At 32.4% G+C, this 12,772-nt stretch overlaps 1 protein-coding gene across 1 annotated transcript; it reads right to left on the reverse strand.

The window, feature by feature from the left end:
* Positions 1-3,658: 3,658 nt before the first annotated feature.
* Positions 3,659-5,894, reverse strand: LOC101211620 (protein DOWNSTREAM OF FLC). Its single transcript, XM_004150650.3, has 2 exons — positions 5,553-5,894; positions 3,659-4,224 (listed from the first exon to the last, which is right to left on the reverse strand). The coding sequence occupies exons 1-2, from the start codon at positions 5,704-5,706 to the stop codon at positions 3,899-3,901; spliced, it is 480 nt and encodes a 159-aa protein (XP_004150698.1). The 5' UTR covers positions 5,707-5,894; the 3' UTR covers positions 3,659-3,898.
* Positions 5,895-12,772: the final 6,878 nt, after the last annotated feature.

The raw sequence follows: 12,772 nt of genomic DNA on the forward strand, positions 1-12,772 counted from the left end.
ATACTATTGTGGTGGGCTTTTACCTAAGAGTGATACGAAAAATCAAAAATTAGAAAAACAAAACCAATCTAAAATGGATCGAATGGTTTGATTTGGTTTTTTAGTATCAAATTGAACTTCTCGATTTGTATACGAAGAAAAATAAAAAGTATTGGATTGGATCGAATTTTGGTTGAAAAGACTAATGAAAAATAAAATGCCACTCTAGGAACTAGGCAAGTCTGGTTTTGCTTAGACTAAAAGTGAAGAGTTTTCCATGCAAGTTCTGATATCGCAGAACTCATGCCATTTTACATGCCATTTTACTTGACTTAAATGGCTTAATTTTTCTTTTCTTTTTATGAGCTATTATGCTAGGTAGAGAAGTCTATGAACTAGGCAAGTCTTATTTTGCTTAGGCCAAAAGTGAAGAATTCCGTAAGCAAGCTCTCATAAACTCAACACATTCTACTTACCTAATAATCATATTTTGCATTCAAACAATCTTATCCAAATGGATATGACCAAAAAAGAGGAGATTAAAATGAATATAAAAAAGACAGCATCACATATTATTAATGTAATAATTCACAATATTCAGAAAATGAACAATAATTGTTCTATTCATTTCTAAGATATCAAAATAGCATTTTCAAATCTGTAAGATATTTAAATAACTACATGCTTTTTTATGCTAAAAAGCAAAGTACATGGTATTTACTCTAAGAATAGAGCATTTCAAAAGTTTTTAAAATTTGAGATAGAAACTATCGGAGATAGAACCAAAATTCTCTTCCTGAAACTCTAGTTTCCAAAAGACAACAGAAACCCAGAGAAGACACGCCTGGAAAATCAAGCACAACTCTTTGGCTATTTAGACCCCGCACATTCCAAGAACACCAACTAATCACGAGAAGTAATAGAAGCCCTTCCCTCGAGTAGGATTACCATCTGACCCTTAGGAACCATAGTAGTATCATCTACTTGTAAGGGTGGGGGAGCCATCCACTGTAGATAAGGCCCACTTGTGTCCTTCACCTAAATGCATAAAACTGCCAAAAGAGTTCAACATAGTCACATCCACACTTTTACCCTTATGTCAAAGAGAACCCAACTCCCTTTTCTTCATAGTGAAAAGAGTAAAATCATCCATTTTTCTTAATAGGCCTAATGGTTCTAGAAACATCCATAGAATGTTTCTAATAGTTCACTTGTAACTAAATAAATTTAAATTTTAAAGCATGAGCTTTAATTAAACTTACCAAAAATAATAAATCAAGCATAGTTCAACTGCATCTATATAAATAAGCGATTAGTTAGAATCTCTCAACCTTATACATATATTTTGATTGATTCGATCAATATTGCTGGAACCACAAAATTCAACCCTATTACAAAAGTACTATTGTTAGGAAAACGTAGTTCATCTATCACTTCGGTCATAGCTTGTGTTTTGTTAAAACATTAATTGATTAATTAATTATTATATATTAAAAGTTAAATATTTTATTCAATACTCCTGATTATGGTACTTCAAGTGGTGTTCACTTGATTTGTTAGTTTTGACCATTTTAATATTTGGAAAGTCACTCATTCCCATTTGAATACTGAGGTCAAATTTGGGAAGTTCATTTCTTTATATTGTTGTTATTATTTATTATTAACTTTATCATTTGAAACGGACTAGCTATATTCTATTATATCTTTTAAGAAGTACATACATTTTGACTATGTCGGACACCTGGACACTCCGACACTTGACGAATACCTATCGAACATTTTATGACAATAATAACAACTTTTGAGTGTAGAATGCATCGAGCTAAGTCATTTTGGTATATAAATGCATCAATGCATTTACTATAAAGATGATATAAATTTTTTAAAATTTAAACATCTCTTTGTCGTGTCATGTCCTAGATTTTTTTAAAATGGTGTGTCATCGAAACCATGTCGTGTCTTGTCCGTGTCTCATATCCATATCCATGCTTCTTAGTATATCTCAATGCATTATTTATTAGGGGTGTAAGAATATGGTTGAACTCGACAACCCGGATTACCTAACTCATATTATATGGATCGGGTTGGATTATGATTAAAAGGTGGGTTGAGTTGGGTTAAAAACACTGTGGATTTTCGAGTTGGGTTGGGTCTTGGGTCTTGGGTTGAAAAATTCAGTTCAACCAAACTCAACCCGAATTAATATAATATATATATTTAATAAAATAAAACTTAAAAAATTAGGTCTTCATCTTCTCCTTCACCTTCACGCATGGAATATCATTCGCGCCACATCCCTTCACTCTCTTCTCACTATTTTGAACTTTACAACCATTAGAATAGAAAGTAGAAATGAAAAAAACAATACAACTCGACAATCCAATCCAACTCAACTCATATTTTACGGGTTGGGTTGGAAACTAAATTCGAATTATTCCAATTGCAAACCCAAATAACCCGAAAATATGAGTTTGGTTGAGAATGTCTCCCCAACTCAACCCGACTAAAACTCTACTCTTTATTATTAAATCAAATTAAGTTTAACCATCGATAAATTTCCAAAAAAGAAAGAAAATGTATTTTGAGGAGATGTTGACATGGGTTGTCTTCATATGGTTTTAAAACCCATTTAAGATAATCCTACAACTTACTGGAGCAAAGGGCTCGTTTCCTTTCGTCTCAGGATTTGTAGAATCGAGTATCCAATCTAGGATGATATTTTAGACTTGAGCCTAAGTATAAGAGTGGCAGGGAATGGATATTCAACCTCCCACTTAAGCAATCAAAAACCGTGTCTATTACCGTCAAGTTAAGATCCATCAATTCTATTTTCCTAAATTTTAAATAAAATATTTACAATACGAAAATAAGGGTGATTTGAGTATTAAGAAAAATAGTAGAATTAATGGAAGAAAAATTGACAATTACAAATATAACTAGAATTAAAATATTAGCATACACAACATTTTTAAAAAATTGTAAATATAGCAAAATCTATTAATGATAAACCTCACCATATAAATATATCCGTTCATCATCAATAGATTTTCCTGTATTTATTATTTTTAAAAAAACAACGTTATATACTTAATTATTATTCTCAAGATTGCTACCTAAACCTATTATAATTACCTCTATTTGTTATTTAATGGACAACAATTATAGGGACAATTATAAATATAACAAATAAGGGTAATTATAATAGGTTTAGGTAGCTAAATCTATAGCAACATTTATATAAAAAAAGTTTACAAATATAGGAAAAGATTTTAAGATAAACTCATATGATCAAGTGATGCACCAATAATTATAATTCGATACATCACTCATAAATTTATATTATTAACAAATTTAGCTAGTTGGTCTGCAAAGTGGCAAGAAAGTGGTATGGGCGTCGGAGGCCCATAAACATTATTTCGATTTGGATTCGGAGGCATATGGGGAAGAAGAGGAGTCTGAAATTTGTTAATTCAAGATTCTCATATTGCTTGTCGTATTTGCATAAACCTTGAAATATATTTGGCATGGAAGTTTTGAATCTATGTTTAAAATTATCAAGTTTAAAAATATGTATTTAAAAATTATAGATTAAAAAAATTAGTAATAACAAATGAAATTATCGTTAGTACTCATTATTCATTAGAACCTATCCTGCTCACCTCTTCACGAAGATAAAAAATAGAAAACGAAAACGAAGGCTGTTTTGACTATTTTGTATTCATAAATAAGGATCATAGTATCATCCTGATCATGACAATAATAAAGTGAATGAACAAAACATATTAATCATCTTGACTTTAAGAATGCAATATAACAAACTCCGTTTCAGTGTCCAGCCAGAAATGGGGCACAACATTAGCTTAAGCAGATCAGGCCAAAGAAATACAACTAAGTGATTTGTAGCTCTAAAACCACTTCTCTAATCTTCAATGTCCTGGTACTGACTCATCACTTGGTTGCACCCAGACATAGGTTCATCCATCGCAAAACCCATGGCATTCACATATCGTTCGTTTGAGGCAATACCATTGTAACGGGTCAGGATCACACGGGCACGGTCACGGCCTTCTGATACTGATGAACATTTCTCCTGAGGGCTGCTGACTAGTACGGCATCACAAAGTTCATCCCCATGATCCTCATTGACTAAGAGAGTGTAAGAACCGGTGGAGTCCGTTGTGGCCTCATGAGTGTATTGAAGTTCCATGGAGTTCCTGTCCTTGCATTCAATTCTGACCTTAGCACCTGCAAAGACATATCATCTTATCTTATAAGCACCAAGTTCAAAACTCCCATTTGATTTTTGATAATCAAGTTTGTTTTCATAAAACTTTTCTACGATGATTTTTGTCTTTTCTAACTGAAAACTAAAAAAATTCAAGCCAAATTCCATGAATAAAAACTACTTTCTACAGTTCTCAAAACTTAGTTTATTTTGGTTCCTAAACGGCTTTCTAGAAGTAAGAAGACAAATAACTCAGTAGGTGGGAGCGGAACTTGGACGTAGTGTTATTTTTCAAAAAACCAGATGGTTTTCAAACGGAGTCTGAAGTATACCGAGAGATTAAATTAAGATCCAAATCCAGTCTTGAAGGGTTATCAAATGGCTATAACATTGAAATGAATGAGAAGCAAGTACATATTTAAACCACCCTCATCTTCGCAAGGGCTGGAAAATTTGCCCCAAGACCCAAAAAATGGACATCAACCATTGAGAAAAAGATAGACACTGCATATGTCAAAACCCTTGACCTTATAAGACCTTATACACTAAAACCTTTTAATATTACTACAAGTCCTAAAATCTAAAGCTTAAACTGATAAATTTTAATTTAAAAAACGCAAAATAGGTTTGTATAGACAGAATTCTAACTTCTAAAAGCATAGAGATCAAAATTTGTAATTTGACCTTAATATTATTCTTTTTAACAGGGATCATGAGCCGTTGATGACAAATCGACAATGTTATTTAGAAGAGATTACGTAAAGACAGCAGATCAAATGAGAGAATAACAAGACAACAAAATCCCTGTATAGATCCAGATTTGAAAGGAAAAAATACACTCACAAAATTAATTAAGCCCCAAGATTAGTCCTCAACTAAAACAAAAAAGTATCCAAATTAAAAAATATCTTTATCCACATACCACCAGCCAGTAGTCAACATTAAGCTTACCAAAGTCATCTAAACGGACAGTTAGAAAAAAGTATTGCTTAAAAATCGCTTAAGATAAAAGTTATGCACGACATAGAAATAAAATAATATAAACAGATCTTATTAATAAACATAAGTCCAATTATGAAAAAAAAAAATCATATCGGTAAACCCAAATATATTCCACAAACCATCAGAGACAGTAGCCAAGAATCAAACACCAAATCCACTTGAAATCCAACAAAATACACCATTAAACTAGCAAGAAGGCCACTAATCAACAAAAACATCTTAAACTACAACACCGATCTAGCAAAAACACGATCGATCACTACACATAAAAGAAATAACAGACAGATCGCGAGATTTCAGCAACACAGAAGTAGAAAACAAAGAGAGAGAGAGAGAGTGTGTATACCGGGAATGTAGGTAGTAGCGGAGGTTTCAAAGCCGGCAAGGCAAGTATCACAGAAAACTTTACCACGAACAACAAACGGAGTTCTGACAGGGCGGCTTGCGAGGGCGAGTGCAGGAAGCATAATGAGAGCAAAGAGAATGATAACCCTAGCCATGGATTTCGATCTTTTTGTTGTTAGATTCGAAGATTTGGAAATGGAAGAAGAAGAAGAAGTGATGAGGGAGAGAGGAATTTTGATAATATAAAGAGTAAAGTGAAAGGATAAATGAGTTGCAAGCGAGGGAAAAGCCTGGAATTGCGGTGTAAAAATTGAGCCGCGTTGAGTTTTGTTCACCTGTTAATGAAGCTACGATAATGATAATGGAATCTATGAATTTTAATGGGTGACGTTTATGAAATGTGGTGTGATTGGACACGTGTTGGGTTATAAAGTCCGGGTTTAAGGAAATGGGGGAAGGTGGTGTAGTAGGGGAAAGAACACGGGCTTTGGGTCTGGGCCAGCTGGCAAATCGGTGGTGTCGGTGATCACATGGGGAGCGTTGAATGAAGGAAGGGTAAATTGGTCTTTTTATGATGGTAAATTTCTAAAAAGCCAAAAGGCTGTATTCCAATTTTTGGTTGGAATTCTGAAATTAGATTCGATCATTTTAAATAGAACATTCGTCCATTTGTGGGAAAACCAAATAGTTTACCTTTAATAATACTTAATTAAGATCATAATACATAGTATTAAATATTCATGGTGATTTTGATCGATTTAGACTTTAAATTATTCTTTTTTCTTTTTTCTTTTACCTAAATTTGTTTCATTCTATAACACAGAGTGAAAGTATTTCCGTTATGTTCATAGGAGGTAACATAACATAAACAAAATATTATAATTACTATTCCATCCCATTTAATTAGCCTAAAGTTTCTATTTATTAATTTACATATATTTTAATGTGTCTTAAATGTTTACCCATTAATTTAGATATATTACATTTAATCTTTTCCCCCTTCCTGTGATAAAATTTGTTCTTTCTATATATTTGTTGTTGTTATTATTATTATTTTCTATATATTTTCTCTTTTTCTCTTTCACCAACCAACAAATTTCATTTCAATTTTGTTATATATGTAGACATTTTTATATACTTTTATTTTTATTTGCTCTCGTTGAAGGATAGTTTCTTCTTTGGCCTATCTCAACATTCTATTTTGTGCTCTTTTATGCTAAAGTCTAAAGATTAACTTGTCTTTTGGGTTGCGATGTAGAGGTCTAATTCGCACATGTATATACATTTTTTTTTAGTAAGTATAATTTTATTTGCCCATATTTTCTTTTCATTTGGGGTCTTGACAATTTGATTCACTCATGACTTCTCATTAGAATTTTCTTTTTCTTAGCATAATCATGAAAAATAAGTTATCATAATATTGATTGTTAGAATATAGGTGGATCCATATTCAAAAGTCAAAATTAATATTTTATTTGTTCAGCTCTTTTAATGAAAGTTTGTGAAAAATATTACGATGAAAATAAGATTTTATTTGGTCCATTTTTTTAAAAGATTATTTATTTGAGAAAAGATTGTGAAGAATATTTTATGGAAAAAATATTTTTTTTGAAAAATATATTTTCCTTTTTTTTGAGGAATTGTCGTTGAGTTTTTTTTAAGACGCTTGCATGGGCATTATTTTGTGTGCTTCATCCCGTAAAAAATTGGAGAGAAACTTGTGACTGCGCAAGTGGAAGGAAACAGTTTTGTGAAGAACAACTTCATAATTGAACAATTAATTATTCATAAGAACCCGAAATGTGTTTTTTTGTAAGATTGAGAGAAACGTTGCTGCTGTAGAAGAAGACAGTTTTGTGAAGAACGACTTTGTGTTTAAACAGTCAGTTATTCATAAGAACCAGAAGTGTGTAAGTTCCCTCTCAATGTTGTGATTTGTTGTTGATGCTTGTATCATCTATTGTTTAGGTCGAGTTTACAACATTCAAAGTTCAAACTTCTGTAGTATGATGATTTAATAGAGATTTTGTTTACGTTTTGTTGAATGACCTGATTCAGGGGGAGTTCATCCAGTACAGTACTTGTACTTTAATCAGCTTGTCGCGACGTGATCGCTACGCGGAGCGGTCGACCTCCACGTTTATTTAATTTTAATAAATAAATAGTTTTGGAGTTGCCACCAATCATATTAAGGTGTGATTGATCACCCAAAAAAGAAGAAAAAAAATGGTATACGTAAATTCAGAGATTTAAGTTCGAGAGTCAGTTGTGTGTAGGGAAGATGTTAGTATCCTACAACACCCACAAAATGGTTAGCCAATTTTATCTTTTAAATTAAATATCTTGTTCACAAAACAAAGTTTTTATTTAGGTTTTGTTTAAATGTCCCATAAGTAAAACGTAAGCATGAATTAATAATTATGGGTGGCATAGGAGGCATTAGAAAAATAAAGTTTATTTTTGTTTTAAAAGATTTTTATTCACCTTAAGAATATTAAGATACCAAAACTTGATATTTTAATCTCTATCATAGGTGTTTAATGAAAATTTTCATGTATCTAGAATTAATAAATTCATAGAATTAACCAAATGAAATAATTGACATAGCACCCAAATGGATGCCAAATAATAATCCAATCCAGAACATTGATTAATTAAGGCAGTAGCCAAATGGATGTGAAATAAATAAACAGATGCAAAACAACTAATTAATCAGCGCAGCAATCAAATAGTCAAATGTGTGTCAAATTAATTAACTAGATGCATAACTCAACAATCAAAATAGTCAAATGGCCAAATGATGTCAAATAATTAACTCAAGATGCCAAAAATTAAAAACGTCATATTTGACAGGTGCTAATTAATTAATAGGTCAAATGGAAAATAGGTATTGCCAAGTAATGCATAATTATTAATGCAGAAATAAGGTGTAAGTAATTTACACATAATGAATGTGAGATGAGTGTCAAATAATTAAAAGAGATCAAATGGATGCCAAATGATTAAAAGGATGCAAATAATTAAAAAATGTCAAATAAGTGTCAAATGATTAATACTAATTAATGAGTAATTTAAAAGAATAATTAAGACAGCACCCAAATGAGTGCCAAATAATTAAGCCAATATCATCAAGTATGAATAATAAAAAAAAAAACTTACACCTTAAATGCAAAAAGTTCTATGTTGATCCTCTTCACCTCTTTCCAAAAAAATTTCTTTTACGTGGCCCTTTTTCTGCCAAATAATCCTCCCAGCAAAAAAAAATCTTCCCCTAATTGAATATTCTCCTTCTCTTTTTATAGGACAATATCTCATTTTTTAGATTGAAGTTGAGTAGTTTTAGATAGTGAAGTGAAGTACAGCAGAGAAAGGGGAAGAAGGTGGAAGAGTGGGAGAATGTAAGAAAGTGGGAGCGTGATGATCCAAGAAAACAGGGGATGGTTGAGAAAAATAGGGAGAAGGAAAAAAATCTTTACTTTTAATTTTAATTTTAAATATGTTTTATTTTTGTTTTTTGTTTTAAAACATAAATTTAAAAATTAAGATTTAGAATTTAGAATTTAAATTCAAATTCAAATTCTTTTTTAAAAAATAATAAATGAAAAGAAATAAAAAGACAAGACAAAATACGGTATCTACAAGCTGATTGATGAGAAACTTGATTAAGTGGAAGATTTTGGTTAGTCAAACCTATCTTTGAATAAGTTTAGTGATAGAGTTACTTTCTGTAATGTTGTATCACTGATAGTACTGATTGAAGATTAGTAATGTTAAACCTTGAACTAGAAATCATAATAAGTTGATTATGATTTATATATCAAAGAAATAAAATTTTTGATCTTGGATCTAGGACCCCCCAAAACATAGATATTGTGTCATCGAACTAGGTTAACAATGTCGGATTTTTCTTCTTTCTCTACTTATTTGCATTGTTAGTTGTTCTTACCGTTGGCTATCTGTGGGTTCATCCTTATTTACTGTTGTCACTTTCACCGCTTTCTCGATTGGTATCAGAGCAAAGTTTTCTTCCTTAAATGGATTTTGTTCGTGAACGTACTTCTACATCAAGACCTCTTGTTCTGGATGGGGCTAACTATGCATACTAGAAAGTAAGAATGGTTTCGTTTCTAAAATCTATGGACAATAAGTGTTGGAAAGCCGTGATTTCTGGTTGGAAACATCCCACAATCAAGGATGTTGCAAGAAAGATTTAATTTCTCTTAAACACAAACTTACTTGGTCTAAGGAAGAAGATGAAGAATCTCATAGAAACTCCCAAGCACTCAATGCATTATATAATGGAGTTGATCAAAATATTTTTAAACTTATCAATACATGTTCATCTGCCAAGGAAGCATGGAATATTCTGGAGGTCGCTTATGAAGGAACTTATAAGATTAAAATATCAAGACTTCAAATTCTAACGTCTAAATTCGAAGCTTTTAAAATGGCTAAAGATGAATCGATGTTCGTGTTCTAGAATTAGCAAATGAATCTTTTGCTCTTGGAGAAACACTGCCTGATACACAACTGGTAAGAAAAGTTTTGAGATCACTTCCTTCTTGGTTTAACATGAAAGTCACAACCATAGAAGAAACTAATGACATTACCACCATGAGATTAGATGAATTATTCGGGTCTTTAAGAACTTTCGAACTATCTTTTGCTGAGAGCCTACCAAAGAAGAAAAATAGTGTTGCGTTCCAAAGGGTAAGTAATGATACTGTAAAATCTATCCAGAAAACGTCTTAGGATGAAAATCTTGTTGAGACTGTTGACATGCTATCAATACGTCTTTCTAAATTTAAAAGTAAGTTCTATAAGAAGTCAGGAGGTTTCGTAACTCAACATAATAAAGATCCCCACAACTCAAACATTAGCAATTATAGTTCGAGATCCCCCAACGTTTTTAATTCCTCAAGAAGAAGTGACGAAGATCGTGCAGATGATCAAGCTACTATGATTGACAGAAGGTTAAAATGTTACGAATATGAAGGTTTTGGTCATTACCAAGCTAAATGTTCAACTTATCTGAAATGGATGAAAAATGGATTTACTGCTACCTTGTCTAATGATGATTCATCCTCAGGCAGTGTGTGATATCTATGGGAAAACACTGATTAGTTCTATTTTAGAAGGAGTTGTGGAAGATGTACCCAGTTTATCAAAAAAGAAGAGATCAAGACTAATTCCTTATTTGTTGAAGAGATTATGACCATGTGGGAAGAGGATCAGGAAGTGTTAAAGCGTCAGCGCGGTCGTATTATAAGTCTTACTAAAGACAAACTTCATATGACGGAAATGATTACTTCTCTAAAGGAATATTTGAGTAATACACAAAACAATTATAATTCTTTGTCAAAGTCTGTTCATTTTTTGTCCTCTGGCACAAATTCTCTTGATGATATTTTGAGCAAGGAGAAAGTTAAGAATGATAAACAAGGTATAGGTTTTTCTGAAGAAAATTCAGCATCCAAAACAGGTTCTATTGTCTTTCTACGTACCTCTGAAGGCAAGTGTGCGGATTCTGTTTATCATACTATAGTAAAAATATTCACTCTTATAAGAGATGGATATGTCACTACTATGGAAAACCAGGTCACATCAAACCCTTCTGTTATAAACTTCATCATCTTGGTAAGTCTACTCGGTCATCTAAAACTGTCTTTTCGTCTAAAAGAAATGTTCATAATACTGGTTCCTCTAGTAAAACTACATGAAAAAGAAAAGAAACTCAATCCCTTGATAAGTGTAATGTTGCTTTTACAACAACCCACTCTTTAAACTGTGAAAACTGGTACTTTGACAGTGGCTGCTCTAGACACATGATAGGAAATGCAATGTTCTCTATTCTAGAAGAAAGCAAGACATACCAAGTTACATTTGGAGATGGTGTCCAAGGAAACGTGATTGATAAGGGAAATATCAACCACTCTGGTGCTCTCAATCTCATAGATGTCAAACTAGTTGAAGGGCTTTCAACTAACCTTATCAGTGTGAGCCAACTATATGATCAAGATTCAGAAAATCATACTATTATGACAGGTACTCGTCTGTCGGATAACTATTATCACTGGGATAAGAATATCAAGAATCTTATGTACGATTTGTTGAAATATGATGAAGGCATGCCCCCTACTGCATCTTTTGCAAGTACATTTATGTGTGACAGTTGTATCTCCTCTGAAGAAAGTTTAAATCTGTGTAATGCAGAGTCTGTTGCTACAGAATTATCTTATACCCAGTGCCTTGTTTCTTCTTTCAAATATGGTGATAAATTTGATAAGAGTTTATGTTGAAGCATCATTGGAAGTCTTCTGTTTCTGACTACAAGTTGTCATGATAGTGCTTTTGCTGTTTGTGCTTGTGTGTGCTATCAAGTTGATCCTCAAGCATTTGATTAACACTGTACTAAACGTATTTTGAATTGTGTCAGATCACCGTCACACTGGTGGTTCTTCCATGATTGCTGCCTTAGTTAGTAAGGCTCATTCCTGTTCACTCTTGCATTCTGTCCGAACTATTGCTACTGGAGAAACTATTAATCATGACTTAGAATCCTCTAATGATGATGGTAATGTGATCATATTTGTTGCAGTGCATCGAAAGGTTGTTGGTGCATCTTTTTCTATGCCTAAGAAAAGTAGGTCTAAGCCTTCTAAGAAGCCTAAAACAAAGAAGACTTTTGTTGTTGATAATTTATATAATAAGCGCTTTGGTGGTGTCCATTCTAAACACTATGATGATGAAATCTCTCAGAATACTACCCAAAACATACTCGTTTTTTAGTTCATATCTTCCATGGATTCTACAATTCCTACTGTTGTTCTTCAGATTGAGGTTTTTCGATGTTTCTCCTGCTGCTAAGTCTGTTTCTATGACATCTACAATTTTTACCTCATGTTTTTCCTTCAAAGGTTGTGCAATTTTTGTCAAAAGAATTTTGTCTTTAAGTGTTCTATCCAGAATCGTTAAGGAGTTATCTCTGGTTTGTCTAATCGATGAGTTGTTGTTCTCCTGTGTTTCATGTTGTGCATTTAATGCTTGCTGGTTCTTCACCGTCAACTTCTCAGTTATTTGTCAGCATGCATGAGGGAGTTTTGTTAGCCTTTGAGTTACTTGTTTATGGTGCATGTCTGAACAAATAAAGGAAGTTGATCTCAAGGGAGAGTTTGTTAGAATATTTATGGGTCTGTCTTCAAAAGTCAAGATGGATATTTT

Source organism: Cucumis sativus, chromosome 1 (genome assembly GCF_000004075.3).
Source record: "Cucumis sativus cultivar 9930 chromosome 1, Cucumber_9930_V3, whole genome shotgun sequence".
NCBI lineage: Eukaryota > Viridiplantae > Streptophyta > Magnoliopsida > Cucurbitales > Cucurbitaceae > Cucumis > Cucumis sativus.